The 24,092-nt window shown below is 41.5% G+C and overlaps 1 protein-coding gene across 1 annotated transcript in view; it reads right to left on the reverse strand.

Moving 5' to 3' along the window:
* Positions 1 to 24,092, reverse strand: part of CDON (cell adhesion associated, oncogene regulated) — a 97,015-nt gene that overhangs the window by 24,822 nt on the left and 48,101 nt on the right. The window contains exons 10-17 of the mRNA XM_065937369.1: positions 21,678 to 21,967; positions 19,781 to 19,955; positions 16,606 to 16,734; positions 12,828 to 13,031; positions 10,607 to 10,788; positions 9,630 to 9,735; positions 5,017 to 5,139; positions 865 to 1,086 (exon numbers count right to left, since the gene is read on the reverse strand). Coding sequence (XP_065793441.1) covers positions 865 to 1,086; positions 5,017 to 5,139; positions 9,630 to 9,735; positions 10,607 to 10,788; positions 12,828 to 13,031; positions 16,606 to 16,734; positions 19,781 to 19,955; positions 21,678 to 21,967 — 1,431 coding nt within the window. The remainder of the gene's footprint in view (positions 1 to 864; positions 1,087 to 5,016; positions 5,140 to 9,629; positions 9,736 to 10,606; positions 10,789 to 12,827; positions 13,032 to 16,605; positions 16,735 to 19,780; positions 19,956 to 21,677; positions 21,968 to 24,092) is intronic.

Genomic DNA, 24,092 nt, shown 5'->3' on the forward strand with positions numbered 1-24,092 from the left:
GGAAGGCAACAAGGTGATGAAAATGAATCACTTTCCCCCCCTGAGCTGTTCACTAAAAAGGGACCATAGGCAGGAACCAGCTAAGAGCTGCTGAGCGCTAATCACTGCTGGGGGTCTTTGCTTTTGTTTCATCTCTTTACTTTGGGGCCAAAGAGGAAACTGAAATACTTCCTCCTAGCAGAGACTAAAGCCTCTGATTGATCTGACTGTCCTCTTTTATAATAGCTGGGGGAAGAGGAACGGTAAGCAGGTGAGGGGATGAAAAAAGAGGAAAGAAAAGGGAAGAGGGTTCTAGGTTACATATTTCACTACAGCGCCATCACTGACAGCTCCAGCGCTCCCGGACCCGTCTCTGGGGGTGGGACACCACTCTGGAGCTGTTTTGGTACACGAAGTACCGAATCAGGACATGGCGTCTTCATCTGTGTCATCCCAGGACAGTAACTTAGAACAGTCTTCACTAGCTTCCTTTCCATCATGCCTTTTTCATTCCTTGTTGACAAGATCTGGAGCAGTACGGAGGGGTTCCTGCAGCAATTCCAAAGCTCCATGCTCCAAGTCCTCAGCCTCTTTGGTGGTCCAGCACCACCAGAGTTTCCCAGCACTGAGTCAGCTATTTACTTAGAGACCTGCTTAGTTTGGCCTTTGCTGTTTATTTCTCCGGGGCAATTTAATTTGATGCTCCACTTATTTTGGCTGACAGCTAGCACCATCTTAAAGTCATCTCCACTGAATGAAGAGCATCTGATGTGTTCTATCCCACAACACTCATGCACAAACGTGTTAGAAAAAAATATTTATTCTGACAATATTTTTTTACCCATCTTTAGAAAAAAGAGCAGGAGACGCCAACGAATGACTTACTCTGTATGGTGTTCTGCTGGCGGTTCTTCCACAGGCACATGGCAATGAAAGCCATGAGAATGAGCACCATCACCCCCAGCACACAGCCGACGATCAGGTACAGCATGTCGCTGCTTCTGGTGGGGCTGGCGGCAGGGCCCACGTTCCCGCCACTCCCCGAGGAATTTGGAGGGGTGCTCAAGTCTTTGATGGGATACTCAGAAGCTCCAGGGACCCGTTTCACTAGTTGAAAAACAGAAAGGAAAATATGATGTCAGGGTGAAGACAGTCTCTATGAAACGGTTTACTCTCTGGAGGAGGTCTGGTTAGGAACGCGAGCCAGTCTGTTTACACTTGTGACTGAGATGATCTGACCACCAATGAGTCACAAAGAGGGCTCCAAAGTTTAAAAGTGTAATGTGCTAAGGTTTTAGGCCACAAATTCTAGAGAAATCATCAGGTCAGAGACACAGATGCACTTGGTCTAACCCAAACTGCTATATGATGATCTGTTCAATTGTACTGGCAGAAGACTCCCAAAGAGCTGAAATAAAAATATGGCAATCTACAGATGGGACAAAAACTCCTTTCTGTCTGACACACTTTGAGCTGAATGAGACTCATGATTACATATTTTATGCCTTTTGCCTGCAAATCATATTAAAAGACAAGACTTTGGACTACTAGAACAATTATATACAACTCCAAAAACTTCAATAATACTAAACATTCTAAAACCAAGAACTCTTGAGGTCCATGTAAACACAGTACTTTTACCTAATATAATTCACTGGTATTCTAGATAATGGCAAGAGCAAAAGCTAATAACAGGTGGCACATAAACCCCACTTTCTCTGTCCCCAGATAACATGCTCTTAATGCGCTACATGTTATAGAGAAGCAGCAGACAGCATAGCGGTTGATGGCCTGGTCTCTAGAACCAGACTGTCCAGGTTTCTATCCTATTCTGCCATGTACCCTTTAGCCATATGACTTGAACTTCCATGAACCAGTTTCTGCATGTGGAAAATAGACATCATAATAACAGCTCCATCCTAAGGTTGTAATGAAGAGAAAATGAGGGGACTTCCCTGGTGGCCTATTGGTTAAGAATCTAATTTCCAATTAGACAACGTGGGTTTGGTCTCTGGTGAGAGCTGGACCATAAAAAAGGCTGAGCGCCAAAGAACTGATGCTTTGAAATTGCGGTGCTGAAGAACTCTTGAGAGTCCCCTGGACAACAAGGAGATCAAACCAGTCAATCCTAAAGGATATCAACCCTGGATATTCATTGGAAGGACTGATGCTGAAGCTCCGATACCTCAGCCACCTGATGCAAAGAGCCGACTCATTGGAACAGATCCTGATGCTGGGAAAGATTGAGGGCAGGTGGAGAAGGGGGCGACAGAGGATGAAATGGTTGGATGGCATCACCGACTCAATGGATATGAATCTGAGCAAACACCGGGAGATAGCGGAGGCCTGGGAAGCCTGGCATGCTGCCGTCCGTGGGGTCACAAAGAGTTGGACACAACTCAGCAACAAGACAACTGAGAACGAAGATCCCACATGCTGTGGGGCAACTAAGCCTGCAGGCCACAACTAGAGAGAGCCCTAGGGACGCAACTAGAGAAGTCCACGTGCTGTAGGGTCTAAGGCACAACTAGAGCGCCCACACGCCACAACTACTGAGCCCGTGTGCTCCAGAGCCTGTGTACCACAACAGAAAGAGACGCCTGGCACCACACGGGGAAGCGCGTGTGCCACAACAAGAGATGCCCTCGCCCACCACAACCAGAGAAAGACTCCCCGCCACAAGGAAGACCCAGAGCAGCCAAACTTCTTAAAAAATTAGGATACATAAATAAAACCATGAAAGAATAAATGAGTTAATCCATGTAAAAAAGCTCTCCGCTTACAGCCTGGCATGTGGTAGTGTTCAGTCAATTTTGTTACTGTCATTAGTTATTATTCTACATTTCTTGTTATGGCTCCTAACTACTTACAGGAGCAGAGTGATCTTTAAAAAAAAAAAAAACCTACTTCAACTAATATTATATTGGGGTTCCATTTTCTAGCAACTTCAATTCTATAGAACAGGGCTGGAAATCAGTCAAGGAGAGGCTGCCTTTCATAGGAAAGAGCTCTGCATCATTGAAAGCTAGAAGAATACCTGGCAAAGACTCTAAAGGAAATTTCTACTTTGGGTGGTGTGTTGGATTATACAATTCTAAGGTCCCTGCCAATTCCTAAGACAACAAACAAGTTTCTGAGGCAAAATGGATGTTACAGATTGTACATGAAAGACCACAATTACTCATGGGGAAGTCCTTCAGGTTTATTCACTCTTCATTTACCCTGAATTTATTCATAATTCCACCAAGCTTGATGAACAGTTGCCAACCTCTCGCTGAACTTAAAAACTTTTGCAGTGGGTGAGACGGTCTCATGGATGTGAATAAGAAGAGAGAGCCAGGAGCATGACATGAGCAAGGTAAGCGCCAAAACAAAAAGAGAAAGCAGAGAACTAAACAAAAATCATGCTGGTCCACAATCTTTAACAGTGGGGGGGAGTGGCTGGCCTCCAACACTGTGTCATTCCCGAGAAAACTGTACTGAATTATTAAGATAAGATAATCACTGTTCACAATAAGAACCCTGAGTCATTTCTTTAAAAAGGTGAACTCATGCATCCAACGTTCTACTTAAACAGGCTGGGGATTGTGTAATACATTTTAGAAAGTCATTCAGCGTGAACAGTTAAAATTTTATTTTTTTAGATTTTTCGGGTTTTTTTATGTGGACCATTTTTTAAAGTCCTTATTGAATTTATTACAATATTGTTTCTGTTTTATATTGCTTCAGTTTTTTTGGCCAGGAGGCATGTGGGATGTTAGCTCCCTGACCAGGGATCAAACCTGTACCCCCTGCACTGTAAGGCAGTCTTAAACTCTGGACCACCAGGGAAGTTCCAATTAACATTTTAAAGATGGGTTTTGTTTTTCTCTCATCTGAAAACCTATAGCTGCAACCTTTGATTCCCCAGCAAAGTCAATTAACAATGTATACTATAAGACTATTAAAAACAACACAGTTACTACATTGTTGTCTGTGCTTTATGTTCTGCCTGGCTAGATTCTTAAATGTCTTGGGAGCAGAGACAAGAAATTTCATTTTTATGTAATTCTGTTCTGAGTTTCACAGCATCTGGAGGCAAGTAAGAAATGTTCATTAATACTTACAGTGTCCAGTACAAAAAGGTCCTCAAATATATGCTAAACAAATGAAATTCAAGGTTAGTCTACAGGTCTGTGTGTATAAACGTTTAAATGTGAATTTAACATGTGGGTTTTGAAGCAGAAAGACACATGATTCAGAATTAAATGATGAAGCTGAGTCTTGGCATATGAATTCAACCTTTCTGAGCCTCAGTTTCCACTTTGGGTGCTTCTGTTACTCAAGTGTGGTATCTTCTGTTTTCAACAATTGTAGTATTTTACAGCTAATCTATGTCTGCAGGCAGTTGAAGTCTTACTTTAGAATTATCGACTAATTCTGAACTTAACTACTACACTTAACTGAACAAGTAGGTAGTATACATATTTGTCATTCAAAAACCACTTTAAACATAGGTAGCGACTTCTCTTTAACTTTTTTGGGGAAGCATTCTAATTCTCTCAGCAATCTCAGAAATTAGTCAGCAAATATTTCTATTCCTTCATGGAGGACCAAAAAAAAAAAGGGAAGTGACCTACCCAGAAGCATGCAGAAACTTACAATGAATACTTATCTAAACTACTTTTAAGGCAAGTTTTCTAGCCCAGGGGTCCTCAACCTCCAGGATCTAATGCCTGATGATCTGAGGTGGAGCTGATGTAATAATAGAAATAAAGTGCACAATAGATATAATGCACTTGAATCATTCCAAACCACCTGCCCACCTCCCTGGTCTGTGGGAAACTGTCTTCCATAAAACCAGCGCCTGGTGCCAATGAAGTTGGGGACCGCTGCTCTAGTTGACATAAGGCTAGGCTGTTGAGACAGTCTAAGTGGATGTAACCGAGAAAACAGTCCAAAATATCTTTGGAAACACGTTGACAGTCAGAAGGAATCCAGAGTTCAGAATCCTAGCTCTGTCCAGGGAAAAACCACTAATTCTCACCCCTCCCCTACCTTTCGTTTCACAGATCATCACATTACTGAACTCGCTCTCTCCTCCTTCGTTGAAGCATTGCATTTTAATATCATAGGAGGTTTCTGGTTGCAGGTGGCCGATCATGTGCCACTGCTTTGAACCTAGAAAGGAAAAGTAGAAGATAAGCTTTAAATATCCCACAACCTAAACAACAGAGTCAATAAAATTACTTAGTAATTTTGAAATGAAGTTGGAGCAGGAGCCATCACCATACAGTCAGTTTGAGCAATAAAAATGTCCTTATACTTTTAGCAATACACGACAGATGAACAGCATTTCTATTGCATGGTATGAAAAGAAATGGTAAAGAGGAGAGAGAAATTGAATTAAAGCTAAACCTGTCTGTGGGGATTCAGACTTTGTTTCATTACAAGTAATTAGTAGTAAGTCTTCCATAAAATACATATTCATTTTATGCATAAGTTAAAAGAAAACCCTCAAGTCCTTTGATCCCATTCTTCAGTGAGCAAGTCAACCCACTCTGTTCATCCACCAGAAAGCAATGCCATGTATGAAGTCAGAAAACAATGTCTTTCCCAGAACAAGTGACCATTACAAGACAGACCTCAGCAAAACTCTCAGTTCCACTCTAATGAGACACAGTGTGTGTGTGTGTGTGTGTGTGTGTGTGTGTGTGAGTGTGTGTGTGTGTGTGTGTGTGTGTGTGTGTGTGTGTGTGCTCAGTCGTGTCTGACCCTTTGCAACCCCATGGACTGTAGCCTGCCAGGCTCCTGGGTCCATCAATTCTCCTAGCAAGAATACTGGAGTGGGTTGTCATTTCTGTCTTCAGGGGATCGTTCTGACCCAGGCATGGAACCCGTGTCTCTGTGTCTCCTGCACTGCAGGCAGATTCTTTACCCCTGAGCCATCAGGGAAGTCCTCCAACATATAAATGAATGCTCAAAAAGCAAAGTCTACTATGGGAAGCTCTTGGCTACTGCTCCCATCATCTCTTTCCTTTTGAATCCGGGTCTCCAAACCACACAAGTAAAGAATGAGGCTGTGATCCGTGGCACACAGCCAGCATTTCATTTAGAAACACTTCTAAACTGAGCAACTTCATTATAAATCACTCTCTGTTTTTACTTCCGTGGACCTGTGACAAACTTTAAAAAACAGGGACACGTCTGCCAGACTCAATGAACTCTTCAAGCACCTTTAATCCTTCTTAGAAAATGCCTCTTCAAACTGTTTTCACTGTTTCTTAGAAACTCAACTATACCACCAACTGATTTAAGAGTCAATTAAAGGGAGAGAAGAAAAAAAATAAATGAAACAAACTATACACACAAGTCAAATCGACTTGGCTGACAGAACCAGTGGCTCCGGGATTCTTCCTGATTCAACATAGACAAAAACATCTCAACCCGGAAGCACACCCCTTTCCAGGCCACCAACACAAAGCCCCTCATTCATATTTTACAAGTCCCATATTTTATAAGGAAGAGAATCTGCTTTTTAGGATCGAAGGACTATGAAAAACCCACAAGTGGGGAATTCTAGGCCCCATTTATAAGTGTAAAGAGGATCCTAAAAGAAACTTGACTCAGAATCTACTTGAGATGGGAACAGATCTATTTTTAAATTCCAAAAACTTTGCTAAAAGACTTCTACTTTTTTCTCTATCTTTAGGTCTTTCCTGGCCCAGCCCTCCACTCATTTATCAACATTCACTTGAATAATTATTACACTAGATTTGAAGTTTTCCTTTCATAGCACTAGTAAAAATGGCATTAAACTAAGTTTCCGATAAGTCACTAGTAGGAGAAAATGAACTAATACATATCTTATTAGAATAATATCCCATTGTTATTGGAATTATTCTGATTATAGGAAATATCACCAGAAAGGTTTTACAGGTCGTTGACAAATAAGACACCTAAGTGTATTATTAGGTTTATAATCAATCAACCAGCATGCTGTTTGCTCGGCAGGCAGTTTTTTTCACCAAGAATGTTTTAGAAAAAGTAAAAAAATGAAAGCACAGACTTAAAGATCAGGATGACGTACTCTGATTTACTTGGAACTCAATTTAATTTACAAGATTAAAATAATCATCACAAAAACACTGGTATGTTCAAAACGTTTATAGCTTATCTAAACGTGGAACTTAATTCAAAACGAAGGGTACCAGTATAATTGCTCTTCTCTTACTGTACTCTTTAACAACATAATTGCATTTCAAAGCTTAAACCATTTTGAGTTGATATACGTAAGTAATCTAAAACTTTAGAGAAAACTTTATATGTAAAGGATAAATACTTCTGTTTCTCGGCTCTGGAGAGCAAGCCAATAGTTTCCAACTGCCACAAAAAGAATTTCAAGTGCATAAACCTGAAAATGAGGAATAAGCAAATTACACAGCACAGTGAAGCCCACTTAAACAGCTAACTGCTCTATTACGTTCATAAACAAGTTCTCTGTGAACCACAAGGCAAAGCTCGCATGTACAGATGCTGGTAATAGAAACAAAAGCTCCTTTAGAGGAATTTCCCAGCTCCACACACGCAACACTCAAGTCTGCAAATGTTCAAAGATTTAGCTAGAGAATACAGAAAGTGTTTCTCGGCACATTTCTAGAGTTGAACCGGGAAGGGGAGGGGAGAGAGTGATATTGACGGAGACAGAGAGGGATGTTTGTTTCATTTACATTTGCCTTGTTTAGAATGACCTTCTAAGGAAAGTGTAACCTCTCTCAAAAGATTTTAAAACTAAAAACCGGACAGCTCCACCTGCCTAACCCAGACACAACTAAAATGAAGACTGAGCCAGGACTACAGTGTAGATTGGTCACTAACAATCCTGTTTCCTTTCATGAACATGCATATGAAGAAGGATCCATCACTGCAGAGATGAATGTTCACACACACAGCACAGCCGTGGGACCAGCACCCAGGTGAAGCAAGTGTTCCTGGCCTCCCTCACGCTCCCTCCAGCCGCTGCTCCCTCCAGGAAGCTACCATCTTGACTTAACTAAATCTTTCTTGCCACTAACAATGATTTTTCCACACTCCCCCAAATCTTTATGAAGAAGGCGGGTTTGGGGAACTCATTTCTTTCCTATTTTTCTGGATTGAGAAAAGAGAAACAATCACTCTTGCATTCAAAAAATATTTAGGGAGCACCTACTCTGTGCCAGGTACTAAAATTTAGTTAACAAATTTTTCATCACATCACAAGAGTAATTCCACTGGATAAATAACAAAAAGTAAACCACAATATTTAAAGAAACATGATGGCACCTATTAAAATAATTTATTATAAGATTACTTATAACAAAAAATTATTTGATGTCGAAAAGTCAGAGGAAAGTCACTTTGGCTTGGGAAAATTTTTTGAGATGGTTCATAAGATTAATACTTCAAAAAAAAAAGAATCTTAGAGTGAAAAAAGACCTCAGAAGAAGCCTTCCTCCCAAAGCAAGAATCTGTTCCAAGATACCACTGAGAAACAGGTATCCAGCTTCTACTGAACACCTCCCAAATTAGGGAGTTTATTATTTTGTGCGGGAACCCATGTTAGAAATATGGCATGAAAGGGTTCTTCCTCACACGATTTCCTTCTAGCTGCCCTCCCCCAACAGACTGAGTACCTCCTTCCACATCCTAGTCCTTAAATACTTGAAGACAGGACTTTCCCAGTGGTATAATGGTTAGGAATCTGCCTGCCGATGCAGTAGACACGGGATTGATCCCTCACCCGAGAAGATGCCACATGCTGTGAAGCAACTAAGCACAGGTACCACAACTACTAAGCTCACAAGTACCTGGAGCCTGTGCTCTGCGAGGGGAGAAGCCACCACGAGAAGCCCGCACCGTGAGACGAGAGAGTAGCCCCAGCTCCCTGCAACTGGAGAAACCCCAGCACAGCAACGAAGACCCAGAGGAGCCAAAGTAATAAATTAAAAAAAAAAACACAACTTGAAGACAGCTGTTCTGCTGCTGGCTACAATAGATGTCTTTTTTCCAACCTGATCACCCTAGACACGCCACCATTCTTTTCTGGACTCTGAGCATTCACCCATTCATTCACTCAATAAATACCAAACAACTCAACAGTGTAAGGCTTGGGATACAGCCGTGAGAAAGAAGGCCCTCTGCCATGAGGAGATTAACATTTAGTGGGAGAAGCAAATGTTAAGCAAATAATTTCATATACACACACATATGCAAAACCGAACTAGGATTCATACGTGCAAAATCTCTTCAGTTGTGCCTGACTCTTTGTGATCCTATGGACTGTAGCCTGCCAGGCTCCTCTGTCCATAGGATTTTCCAGGCAAGAATACTGGAGTGGGCTGCCATGCCTTCTTCCAGGGGATCCTCCTGACCCAAGGATCAAACATGAGTCTCCTGCAGCTCCTGCATTGCAGGCAGATTCTTTACAGACTGAGCCACCAACCCCTCACTCTTCAAGGGTCCACTGTATTAAATTGGACAAATTAACTTTCTTTGGAAAAAATTCAAAGTAATAGTATATATGTCATTTCATTTTTTATTCTATTTTACCCTGGGATGTTTTTCATAATATTTATAAACCCTCTCCCTCCAAAACTCCCTTATTAAGACTCTAGTTTGTCCACGGTACTTACCTTCTACAATATCCCTCTTGTAATCACTGTCATTATCACTATCCGTTGGCCGGTAATAGATATAAAATCCTTGGATGGGAGTGTTATTGTTACTCGATGGAATGTACTAGAAAAGAGAAGCAAAGACTTGTCAAAGACAAAAATAATGTAACTTTTACATCCATTAAGATTTATTTATCTGTGTGGCAATATATTTTGAGCTTCATTTTATAGACATCCTTGATAGCCATTTAAAATTTAATTTAAAGGTATTCAAAGGTATTGAGAGCATTTTCGCTTACTGCAGGGCTAAACAAAAATATAGCAATATGTCTCACTTGGCTCAAAGACAAAAAAGTACATTGGGCTCAAAAGCAATGAAACACAAAATGGTGATTATGTTAATACTTGGATGAGAGCTGAAGAGACAATCATTTTCTTTTTAGCCCTGCCCCCTGAGCCTGGATGGGAGGGGAATCTGGGGGAAGTAGGGATATATGTGTATGTATGGCTGAGTCACTCTGCTGTGCATCTGAAACCATCACACTGTTGATCAGCTAGGAGTGTGTGTGTGCTAAGTCGCCTCAGTTCAGTTGTGTCTGACTCTGTTCATCCCCATGGACTATAACCCACCAGGATCCTCTGGCCACGGGATTCTCCAGGCAAGAATACTGGAGTGGGTTGCCATGCCCTCCTCCAGGGAATCTTCCCAACCCAGGGATTGAACTCATATCTCTTATGTCTCCTGCTTTGGCAGGCGGGCTCTTTACCACTGGAGCGCCACCTGGGAAGCCCCAATCAGTTAATACTCCATTATAAAATAAAAAGTAAAAAAAAAAAAAAAACCCAAACCTGCCCCTCTTATACACAAATTTGTGCCCCTCAATTTCCTCTTACTTAAAAGTTCAAATATTTCCCATTCATAGTGTCATGTCCCGATACTAAATTAACATGGCCACATCAGAAACTTTTGTCATTAGACAAGATGTTTTACTTACCGTCCACTTTAGCATGATCTGAGTATCACTGACAGCTTCTGTGTATGCGATGTGAGGTCCAGTTATTGGACGATTAGAAAAGCGATTGGGGAACCCAGCCACCTGGTACGGACGAGAAGCTGAACTCCGAAAACTCTCACCATAATGGTTGATAGCAATGACCCTAAATTTGTATGTTGAACCTTTTGAGGGAGGGGGAAATAAACAGAATTTAAGGGACAATATTCAAAATACAACAATAGTACTAAGCATCTCTCTGCAATAACAACGACATGCTCTAAAGCCTAGATGGTGAATAGATTTCAACCCACTTGCCAACTCCACTGGTACTGCATGCAATCATTGTGTGTGTTCAAGATTCCAATACCTTACTGGGGATCCCTGGGAGAGACAGATGCTGCTCCTCATGGAAGGAAGCAAGGAGAGAAGAGGAAAGGGCACATTTCTCTTTCAACATCCTGTTCTAAAGTCATACCCATCAAATACAGGACTAGCTGGTGGTGATGGTGGTGGTGTTTAGTCACTAAGTCGTGTCCCAGTCTTTGCAGCCCCAGGGACTGTAGCCCGCCAGGCTCCTCTGTCCATGGGATTTCCCAGGCAAGAATACTGGAATGGGTTGCTGAAACTATTGGGTTGGCAAGAATATTTGTTTGGGTTTTTCCGTAAGAACATAGGAAAAATCCAAACGAACTTTACGGTCAACCCAATAGGTTTTTTTCACTTTGAAAGAAACAACTGAAGCGAAGTTTAACACAGGGAATACAGCTATGAAGAGGCACTGTGTGGTTGATCACAGATGTCACTCTGCTCCCTCTAATAAGAGGATAAGAAAGAGCAGATTTAAGCTACAACAGAAGGTATTTGTTTGGCTTAGATATTAAGAACTTAAAAAAAAAACTCTAAGCACTGTGAGTTTCTGAAAATCGGAATCTAAAGAATAAATTAGACCCCTAAAGCAAGTTTCACAAAAGCTCAAAAATAACCCCTGATCTTCTGAAAACAGTCCTTTCTATCTATAAAATGTTACTTAGCTTTGCTCATATTTAAAACAGCCACCTTCTCCCAAATGTACCTACATATTCCTGAGCTCCTCCTGTTACCAGTCAGACAAACACGGGTTTTTGCTGCTAAAGTACATTTAAAAGTCCATCAACAAAAACAGTCATGAAACCCAAACAAACAGAAGTAAGGAAAGTTGATTTGTGATTAGTGCTTTTCTCTTTTATGGTTTCATATATTAGGGGGTCTGGATGGGCTTCCCTGGTGGCTCAGATGGTAAAGAATCTGCCTGCAATGCAGGAGACCTGGGTTTGATCCCTGGGTTGGGAAGATCCCCTGGAGGAGGGCATGGCAACACTCCAGTATTCTAGCCTGGAGAATCCCCATGGACAAAGCAGCCTGTGGGCTACAGTCCATGGGGTCACAAAGAGTTGGACATGACTGAGCAACTAAGACAGAGTGGGTCTGGAGAAGCTCCCCTGATGCTGAAACAAAACTTAACAGAACAAAGAGGTGCTGAATGTTGTCTCATAGCCATAAAACAAAGCAGTGGGTTAAACCATGCTAAGATGCATCATCAGATCAATGGTAGTCAAATAACAAGCAATTTTCCTCTTAAAACATTCATTCATAGCAGAATACATACACATACACACACACAAAGATGTCACCACAACCCTACTTCCACTCATTTGCAGTTAGAAATAATCTAAAGCCCAGAAATAAAGACTAGGTTAAGTCAATCATGATATACTTACATGATAGATACAGTTATTAAAAACTGAGTTCTGAAGAATTGTTAATTATGATATAACATGGGAAAAGGGGGTCACAAGACAATATTTATGGCATGATCCCAACTTGTATTAGAAAGGAAAAAGGACTAGAAAGAAATACAACATAATATAAACAATGGTTATCTCTAGATGGGTGGGTTTGGGGTAAGTATTCTCTTTTTATACTTTGCTTTCAAATTTTTATACAATAAGCTCCCATTACTTTAACAATTAGAAGAATATAAGATTATTAAAATATGCATTTAGGGATTTCCCTGGTGGTCCAGTGGTTAAGACTTCCCAATGCGGGGGACACAGATTGGATCCCTGGTCAGGAAACTAATATCCTACATGCAGTAGGCATGGTAAAAAAAAAAAAAAAAAAGACAAATATGCATCTAAAGTCAGCACTGATGTTCTAAAACAAAATGTTTGAATATAACTACCTGGCTCTAAACTACGAACTTCCACAGAAAGCTTCGAAGGAGGGATGTCTTCAGCTGCCACCAGCCAATCACTAGTCCTCATCCGTTTATATTCGACCTTGAAGGCAGTGATTGGAGAGCCCCCGTTAGCCCGAGGAATCCATGTGACATAGACAGATGTCTCTGACGCAGTGGAGATAGTAGGCCGGTCAGGTGCCTCTGGGACTGAAAATGGAAAAACTCATTTCGATAACCCTCAGCATCAGAGACAAGAACTACTCAAATGAACTAAAAGGGGTAAATCCCAAATATCACTTTATTAAAGGCTCTTCACCAGAGTTGAAATACTTGCCAGAGTTAATAACATTATGACTATCTTTCTGTCCTCTGAAAAGTTAATGTGCAATGAAATAACAGAAGTAGCAGAAAAAGTGAGATAATTTATAAACTTGATAAGTATCTCTGAAAATCTGAAAGTTAATGAGTATGATCACTGAGGCCTGCTAAAACAATATAAGTAATTATTATTTGGTGCTTCAAGTCTGACTGTGGTAATAATTTATAGTAAATTTTCTTTTTCTTTTACAGTAAATTTTCAAAATGATGTGTTATTTAAATGGTTTTCTTTATCCAAGCAAGCTATAGAAAACATATTCAGCCAACAGTCTATAGATTGTTCTATTTATTAGCTCTTATGATCATAGCCTGTCAATAATCAGCAATGTAGCTATTACTATTGTATGTATCTTAACACACTTCAAAGCTACAGGAATGCTAGTCCAGAAAACAGACTGCAAACAGTAAATAGAACCAATAAACTGAACCAATAAAATCAATGCTGATAAAAAGGAAGACAGATTCACAGTTAAATAAAGACAAGTGTTATCAAGAAACATGATCCACGTGATCATCCACATGAACCTGTAGGAAAGGATGGTCAGAGAGCCAACACCTGGCAGCTTTTGGTTAGCATGGCCAAGGGGAGGGATGTCCCAGCCCACAGATGAGACAGTCTTGATTCCATGGCAGGTGGAAACCTCAGGAGTGAGCTCATCATTTAAACTGTGTACCCAACACGTGTCTCTAACTGCTGGCCAAGCAATCTTGTGGTTATAAATGGCTTCCCACTTGGTCCCTACAAAGCAAGGATGCTGACAGAAACAACCTGGTCGGTATGACAGTGAGAAAGTAGTAAACCACCATCCCACGTTACATTAATCACCTGGGAATTTTTTAAGAATGAGCTGGTTATCAAGAAGACCGACTACCCTTCCACACGCTAACTATCATGTTTCTAGAGCTAGAACAAGGAGGACCAGCTCTGGACCACGGTTACATTGTTGTCGTTTTAGTCGCTAACTCATGTCTGACTCTCTGCAGTCCCATGGACTGTAGCCTGCCAGGCTCCTCTGTTTGCGGGATTTCCCAGGCAAGGACACTGGAGTGGGTTGCCATTTCCTTCTTCAGGGGATCTTCCTGACCCAGGGATCGAACCCATATCTCCTGCATCAGCAGGTGGATTCTTTTTTGCTGAGCCACCAGGGAAGCCCCCACAGTTACATCACTTCAATGAATTACTCAGGAAGCCCCATCTCTGTCTAGCCTGGATCTGGCCTCCACCAACACCTCTCTGTCTCAACATCTCTTCAATCTGAATACACATAACAAAGTAATGTTGCATATGGTGCCTGTATGAAGAAATTTGTGGCATTTTAAAAACAAATTGTCTAATGGATGAAAAGATGAATACATTCAAAGCAGGCAACTTGGCATGATACTTACTGTATTCCTTTCAAGTTAGAAAGCAATGGAAACAGAATGAATAGGAGTTAGTGAATCTCTATTTTTTTTTATTATTTTTTTAAACTTATTATTATTTTTTTTTTTTAATTTTATTTTATTAGTTGGAGGCCAATTACTTCACAACATTTCAATGGGTTGTGTCATACATTGACACGAATCAGCCATAGAGTTACATGTAACACGAAGATAACAAAACAACTTCCTCTGTTGATTCACATGAGGTTAAAACTCATAAAGAATACCACAGACCAAGTAGAAAAAGAACGTTATTAGGGGAAAGTCCCTAAAGAGAAGAATACCATCAATACTCAAAAGAAACAGCATGTGAAAGGAGATAAAGAACACTGCTCTTGGAGTCTAACTGTCTGACTGCAGATAGCAGTTCCACCACTCTCTGGGTGACCTTAGGCAAGTTCCATAACCCCCTTGAGTCCCAGTTTCCTGATCTGTAATATGCTGACGCTCCCTTCCTCACAGGGTTATTGTGAAGATTAAATAAATCATTTCTTTATGGTTATCTCTGCTTGGATAACACCAAACTCATGATTGCCAGAACAGAATCCATAACCTTCAGCAACGAATTCTTATCACCTATCCTGGTAAATAGTTCAAGTTGCCCAAGCCACCGTATTTCTCACTCTCATTCAATGAGGATTCAGTTCCCTTCATCTCTTGTCTGTGTCCTTCTCCATCCACACTGTCACTGTCTGTATTTCCAAGCCTCATCTGATGCCACTGCCCCGTCCCATCTCTAAAATCCTTGGGCTTCTTCATAGCTTTTAGGGAAAGACTGAATCTTTAAGAACATCATACAAGGCAACTGCTTTCCTCCCCCACTGAAGCATGATTCCCCATAGCACTAAATAAAATCTCTGAATCTCTAAATGAAATAGAACATGTCTACCATCTGTCTCTGCATGAGAGGTCTCTGCCTAGAACTGTTTCTCCAGGTTCTTCATTCAGCTATAACATTCTTGCCTTTGAAGCTTAGCTTAGGGAACATCTCTTACAGCCAGCCACTGGGCCTCCTTCCTATCAAGTAACTGATTTACATAAATCTCTTGTGAAATGTTTGATTCCAAGGTAGAATCAAAACCATCATTGCTGGTTAATCCATCTTCCCTGCTATATTGGTATTGGTTTAATTGTCTGCACCATCTCCTATACTGTAAGCCTCTCCAAGGGCAAGATTTATTTGATCTCTGCTGTTCCAGCCTTTAGTACACTGTGTTAATTCATGAGGTTTTTGTTCTTCTGATCTCAAAGGTGAAAGGACTCAAGAAAAAGCAGCTCATGATACTGAAGACGCAGGGGTACTCCACAGAGGCGTTCAAATGTTATGACTTGCTTCTGTCTGAGACCAACTCATGGAAGACTATAAAAATAGGGAAGAGAAGCTTGAAAATTCTTAGAGCTCAGTAATAAAATGTTAAGCCTTCCCTAGATCACAAAAAGCACATCATGTTTTAATGGGAGAATTCATGTATGATTAAATACTAAAAAGAAGTCTTAAAAATCTTATTGCTATGACATCTAAACACTGTAAGATCAACATGATATAACAATAAAGCTGAGAATGACACGCAATCATTCAATAAAAAACTAAGTCATACTATAGGTACCATGATATATTTTCACAAATCATTAAAAAAAAAACAAGTCAGATGTTCAGGGTTCCAATGTAAATGTGGTTTCCATGCCAGACAGGAGACAGAAAAATCCTTTTTGTGAGTTCTAAAAACTTAGTATCATAACATTTGAAATCTGAGTTTATTACTTTGAATATCAATCATGGTACTGGGTATTCAAGATTTCAAATTCAAGACATTTTAAAATGGTTGAAACAAAACCTAAAAGAGCTATATGGTAGGATATAATTTGAATAATAAATATCCTGTCCCACTCCACCCCTCCCACTCCACCCCCTAATAACCTGAAGCAGGTCAGTTACATTTGGAAACAAACAGAATGAATAAATGAAGAATCTTCTCTTTACCTCCACTATGCCTAGAGGAATCTGTGAGTACCACTCCGAAGTTGTCTGCAGCCTCTGAAACAACAGGGCTCTTAGGGATGCCTACAGGTGGAGAGGAGGCCTGGGTATTTTTGGACGATGCTGTTTTCTCTAGAAAGGTATAACATAACATAATGTAATATGAATAAGCTTCTACGCATAAGTAAGAAAAGATACTATGAAACTCAGCTCAGTTCAGTTCAGTCGCTCAGTCGTGTCCGACTCTTGAGACCCCATGAATCGCAGCATGCCAGGCCTCCCTGTCCATCACCAACTCCCGGAGTTTACCCAAACTCATGTCCATCGAGTCAGTGATGCCATCCAGCCATCTTATCCTCTGTCATCCCATTCTCCTCCCGCCCCCAGTCCCTCCCAGCATCAGGGTCTTTTCCAATGAGTCAACTCTTCTCATGAGGTGGCCAAAGTACTGGAGTTTCAGCTTCAGCATCAGTTCTTCCAATGAACACCCAGGACTGATCTCCTTTAGGATGGACTGGTTGGATCTCCTTGCAGTCCAAGAGACTCATGAAACTCAACTGGCATATAAATATATGAACTTATCTGTTACAGTATCTAAATTTAAAACCTACATTGTAATTACTTAGCTAATATGAGGAATTAACTTGAAAAGTTACTTTGTCTTTTTCTAGTACCTATAACAAAAATGTGTCTCTCTTCACCAGGGTAGCTTTAATTTACACACATAAAAAATGACACAAATGAAAAAGCCAAATGACTATAATAAAAGTTTTCAAGCAATTCACCCACTTTTATTTTTACTGTACATATTTCTTAATTCTGATGCAGAAAAATCATTATTTAAGAGCTTCTGTTAAGTTTCTTCATGTGAAAGCTGTCATGCTGTTTTAAAATTTCAAGGGGCAAAAAATGAAATTGAGTGATTATTTTAGAACTGAAATACATGCTCATTATCCAGTATTTGCAGGTCAGACTGCATAAACAACTAAGGACTAATTATGGGTAATAACTCAAAATACATTTCAAATAAGAAATACTCATCATTTTTCTGGCCAGACACAGTAACTAAATAAAAGGATCTTTTTCAAAAGCCAAAGACAATTTCTTTTCAATCATCAGAACTCCTTTCCAATACTGTGCCACACCAAAAACTCTTCTGTCCAATTCCTGTCTCTGTTCATGGAAGTCTTTCTGTTCATTTATGGCCAACCTATGACGGCATCTTTTTAAAAATTTTTTATTTTATTTATATATTTATGACAGTGCTGGGTCTTCATTGCTGTGCAGGCTTTTCTCTAGGTGTGCCGAGTAGGGGCTACTCTCTAGCTGCAGCATATGGGCTTCTCATTGTGGTGGCTTGGCTTCTCTTGCTCACGGGCTCCAGGGCACACAGGCCTCAATAGTTGTGACTACCCGGCTCTGGAGCACAGGTTCACCAGTTGCATGGGTTTCGTTGCGCCGAAGCACGTGGGATCTTCCCAAACAGGGACTGAACTCGTGTCTCTTGCATTGGCAGATGGATTCTTTACACTGAGTCACCAGTGAAGCCCAGAAATGGCATCTTTTCAATCAAGCTACCTTGACAAACTAGGTGGGCTTCCCTTGTAGCTCAGTCAGTAAAGAATCTGCCTGCAATACAGGAGACCTGGGTTTGATCCCTGGGTTGGGAAGATCCCCTGGAGAAGTAAATGGCAACCCACTCCAGTATTCTTGCCTGGAGAATCCCATGGACAGAGGAGGTTGGCAGGCTTACAGTCCATGGGGTCTCAAGAGTTGGACATGACTGAGCAACTAAACCACCACCACCACCCTCACAAACTACCCCACAGAAGACTATCCTCTGGCATCTTGTCTTCCTTAGACCATGTCAGATCCGGTCCCTCCCTATTCCTCTGCCCTCCTCCAGTCTATCCTTACCCTACAGTCAGCAAGGCCCTATAGCCAGCATTGAAACACACAAGAGACAGTGTCACAACTCTGCTCAAAACCCTCCAACGCTCCCAGTTCACTCAGGGTTAAAGTCGGTGTCCCCGCAGGTGGGACAATGTGCTGATGATCATCCATCTCCCTGAGCGTTCTCCCCTCCCCACTTACTTTATTCCCATCACTGTGGGAGTGCTCCTTGGAACCCTCAGTGCTCCATGGAAACGCCAAGCACACCCACGTGCTATCCTCTCTACTGGGACATTCTAGCCCCAGATACTCACATGGGCTTCCACACACCTCCTTAAAGTTCTGCCCTGCTGTCAACTGCTCAATTCTCTGGCCACCTGCTCAAACTGTGACAGACGCTACTACCCCACGTGCGTGCATGCTAAGTCGTTTCAGTCGTGTCCGACTCTTTGTGACCCTATAGACTGTAGCCCACCAGGCTCCTCTGTCCATGGGAGTCTCCAGGCAAGAATACTGGAGTGGGCTGCCATTTCCTGCTCCAGGGGATCTTCCCAACCCAGGGATCAAACCCACATCCCTTAGGTCTCCTGCACTGGCAGGTGGATTGTTTACCACTAGCACCACCTGAGAAGCCCATGCTATACCCATCCCTTAATTTATTTCTCTTGTTAACACTCACCACCTACTAATGTTCTTGTAACTTATGCGTATGCTTCTCCCAACTAGAATGGAAGCTCCCTGACAGCAAATGAGTCTTATCTATTTTGTTTACTGCCTGGCACTGAGAAGTCATTCAGTAAATACTAGCTGAACTGAAATTTTGCCTTGAGCTGGCATTTATGTATATGTCTTACCTTTCTTAGCAAAGTAGAAGCTCTATCAGGATGGATTTTGTCTTGATTATCCTTGTTTTCCCTGTGTCCTTTGACCTAATGCCTTACCTATCATGCTGCTGCTGCTGCTAAGTCACGGCAGTCGTGTCCAACTCTGTGTGAGCCCACAGACGGCAGCCCACCAGGCTCCTGTCCCTGGGATTCTCCAGGCAAGAGTACTGGAGTGGGGTGCCATTGCCTTTTCCTACCTATCATAAACTCTCAAAAATATCCGTGAAATGCTAGATGGACTAGAGGAATACAACCATCTAAATGTGGCCCCAAGAGGTACTATAATAGGCTTATTTAGTAAATTTATATATAAGAAACTTTGCTACCCCCAAATGACACTAATTATTAAAAAGTGACATCAGTACAGCCAATTCCCTCCTCTGAAGGAAGATTATACTCACCTTTGCTGGTTCGGAAGGTGAGCATGGCAGGCTGTCCTTCCCCGGCTGCACTCCTCGCCACCATCAAAACTTCGTAGAGACTCGACGGCTCCAGTTCCGTTAAATGGAGCTCATTCTCACTTCCTGGGACTCGAACTGTGTGCCAGCTCCCCACGACACCAACACCATCCTCCAGCTACCCAAGCGAAAACAAGGCATTTTTCAAAAATGGAGATACAGGGCAGAAAATCTTTCCATTTCAATTGGGTAAAAACTAGAAGTCCTTCAATTCCAAAATGAATTTGGGGAAGTGATACACAGTCAGAAGTGAAAGAGACACAATGCCTCTTCCAATTAAGAAACAGAAGGAGACCTATAGTGAGAACTTTGGGATTCTCACTGTTTTTGAAAAAGACTACTGCTTCCTCAGCTGCCACTAACATGGCCTCAAGTAGGTTACTTGATTACCCAGTTGTTTCCTTTCCTGGTAATGGAAACATTGCTCCTTTCTTACTGAGCTAATGGGAGAATTAAATAAGTAAACAATAATAAGTATTAATAATAATATACAATATACACAATACCTGATAAATCATAGTTCATGTTTATGTCTGTATAAATTATGCAATTATGCATTACATATTTCTAACAGTCTTGCTTCATGTCTTTACACTGTTCAGTGAGTTGAAGGAAAGAAAAAGAGATCCAATCTGTTATGCCTTCATTAACAAAACCAAGAGCCAACATTCATGGAAGTTTCCATGTGGATAGGGTTACCAGTAGAACTTCCTTCATCTAGAATCATCAAGTTAAAAACTGAATAAATTTTCAAGTATCATTATGTTAATTTTTCCAGATATTAAAAATATTACTGGAGGGGGAGAAATGGAGTGGGAGGCTGGACCAGCAGACATAAGCTTTTATACATAGGATGGGAAAACAACAAGGTCTTACTGTATAGTACAGAGAACTAGATATTCAATATCCTATAATAAACCATAATGGAAAGGAATGTTTTTTAAAAATGTATATATAGGGATAACTGAATACCTATGCTATACAGCAGTAATTAGCATTGTGAATCAACTATACTTCAATTAAAAAAATACCTAAAGGATAAAAAAAAGTTCCTATTAAATGATGGATACCAAAACATCTTGAATATAGAAAATTATTTTAAATATGAGTACATCTCCTCCCATTTCATTTACCAGTCTCATTAAACAAAGAGGGGAGGATTTTCATCTTGTTTTAATATAAGCCTGTGGATAAAAAATACCATCTGAAAAATCAATTGAGATGGACTAACATTTACCATAATAAATAACCAAACAATGAAAGATATTAATACAATTAGGAAGACAACTTGAAATGAAAATATTAGTCAGAGATTATAACAGAACAACTTTGTTCAAACAGTGGTTTCTAATAAGAAATTGCTTCTTCGCTAAACAAACCGTCTTCTGCCACTTCAGAGAAGGAAGGAATTATTTCTTAAAAAGCGGTTTATAAAGCTTTACACCCAAGGGGTTAAAATGTTTGATTAAAAAGGTCAAGAAGCAGGGAATCCCTGGCGGTCCAGTGGTTAGGACTTGGGGCTTTCACTGTCAGGGCCAGGGTTCTATCCCTGGTTGGGGAACTAAGATCCCTCAAACCCCAAGGAATGGCCAACAAAACAACTGTCAAGTTACTCGGTTCTTAAAATCCCAATCTGGGGGCAGTTATTTGTTCTTCATTCTCACTGCTTTTATAAGACTGGTAAACCCAGCATGACTGCTGACTCTCTCCCAAACTCCTCACCCTGGGATCCTCCTGTTCTGTCTCCTGCCACTCCACAAGTGTGAAAGATAATAAGCACGTGTTACACACAGGATGCGAAGACGTGAGAAGAGAAAGATCATAAATGACAAGACATTACCTTTCGGTACTTCACGAAATAGGCATTGATGGGCAGCCCGCCATCCTTCCCTGCCCTCCAGACCAGGCTGTAGGTGTCTGGTGTGTGTGTCTGAGGGGGGCTCAGAATGATGGGGGCGTCAGGGACAGAGGTGCCACTAGTAATTTTCTCTGATGATGATTCCTTGGCACTGGAATGTTCTTTCACCGGAAATGAGCTCAATAATCCAGTTTCTGAATCATCACTTTTATCATTCTGAGTGGGATCAGAAGATGGGACTATTTCTGCTTTGGTGTCTGTCTCAAAAGGAACTGCAGAGAAAGAGAGGAGATTGAAGAAATGCATTATTTCAGGGTCTCTCACATAGTATGCTGTCATCTAACACAATGTTAGCACAATTTGAGCCCTAGTAGTTAAAACAGAGAACATTTCAACTTATAATTCATGGAGACATCTAATCTCCAGTTGTTGTCATTCAGTCACTAAGTCATGTCCGACTCTTTACGACTCCATGGACTGCAGCATACCAGACTTCCCTGTCCTTCGCTATCTCCTGGAGTTTGCTCAAGTTCATGTCCATTGAGTCGGTGATACTATCTAACCATCTCATCCTTTGTCATCCCCTTCTCCTCCTTCCCTCAATCATTCCCAGCACCAGGGTCTTTTCCAAGGAGTCACCTCTTCACATTAGGTGGCCAACATATTGGAGTTTCAGCATGAGTCCTTCCAATGAATATTCAGGGTTGATTTCTTTTAGGATTGACTGGTTTGATCTCCAGTAGCTATTTACTATTCATGAAGGAGCAAATTAATTTTCTGAAAAAGCAGTTCTACAATGCAGTAGTTTAGGAGCTAGTACTAGTGCTAAGTTGCTTTAGTCGTTTCCGACTCTTTGCGACCCTGTGGACCACAGTCCACCAGATTCTGTTCAAGGGATTCTTCAGGCAACAGTACTGCAGTGGGTTGCCATTTCCTCCTCCAGGGAATTTTCCTAACATAGGGATCAAACCCACGTCTCTGATGTGAAAGGATGCTATTTTCCCCTGCTCTATGCTAGCGTTCCCTTTTTTACAACAACAACTTGCTAGTGTAACCTCTGAAGATTTTAAGTTGGCGAACAAGGAACGTTTACTGTAATTGGTAAATGAAGCACAATGAGTAATGCTTTCCCTTGGGAACAAAATAACACAAGTAGCAAAGAAAAGATCAAGAGTTAGACCATTACCTACTGGGTAGCTAGTCCCCAAAGGTCCCTTAGTATTCACACCCTTGGGCAGTCCCCTCCCACGCTCAATCGGGCTACCCTGTGAGTGGCTTTAACCAATGCCAAGCCCAAGAGAGGCTGTGGTCTTCCAGGCTTAAGCCTTAAGAAGGCCTGGCACCCCTACCAGAGTGCTACCACATACAGACGTCCAAGCTAGCCATGGAGAGAAGTGACCAGGGAAGGGAGAGAGGGAGGAAGGCAGAGAAATGGAGGGGGGTGGGAGGGAGAGGAGGGGATGCGGGTGGAGTCCAGCCCTCACAAAGATGCCACACGTGTTGAGTGAAGCTACTTCGGCTGTTCCAGCCCCAGGTACTATCTGATTACAAAGGTCTAAAAGACCCCAAGCAAGGCCCACAGAATGGCCCACTTTATCCAGTTAACCCACAAACCTGTAAGGTAATAAAGGAGCTGTTAAGTCGTTCATCAGATATAACTACCCCTAAAGATGGCTTTTCCAGTAGTCATGTACGGATGTGAAAGTTGGACCGTAAAGAAGGCTGAATGCTGAAGAATTGATGCTTTTGAACTGTGGTGCCGGAGAAGACTCTTGAGAGTCCCTTGGACTGCAAGGAGATCAAACCAGTCCATCCTAAAGGAAATCAATCCTGAATATTCATTGGAAGGACCGATGCTGAAGCTGAAGCTCCAATACTCTGGCTACCTGATGCAAAGAACCGACTCATTGGAAAAGACCCTGATGCTGGGAAAGATTAAAGGCAGGAGGAGAAGGGGGCAACAGAGGACGAGATGGTTGGATGGCATCACCAACTCAATGGACATGAGGTTTCAAAAGCTCCAGGAGATGGTGAAGGACAGGGAAGCCTGGCAAGCTGTAGTCCGTGGGGTCGCAAAGAGTCAGACATGGTTGAGCGACTGAACAACAAAAGATGAACAACTTAACACCTGGGGCTTCCCTGGTGGCTCAGATGGTAAAGGATCTGCCTGTAATGCAGGAGACCTGAGTTTGATCCCTGGGTCAGGAAAATTTCCTGGAGAAGGGAATGGCTACCCACTCCAGTATTCTTGCCGAGAGAATTCCATGGACAGAGGAGCCTGGCGGGCTACGGTCCCTAGGGTTGCAAAGAGTCAGACAAGACTGAGGAACTAACACTTTCACTGCATACAACAACAGATAACTAACTACCTCTTCTATACTCAGAAAACAAGTTAGA

Source organism: Muntiacus reevesi, chromosome 5, assembly GCF_963930625.1.
Source record: "Muntiacus reevesi chromosome 5, mMunRee1.1, whole genome shotgun sequence".
In the NCBI taxonomy this organism is placed as follows: domain Eukaryota; kingdom Metazoa; phylum Chordata; class Mammalia; order Artiodactyla; family Cervidae; genus Muntiacus; species Muntiacus reevesi.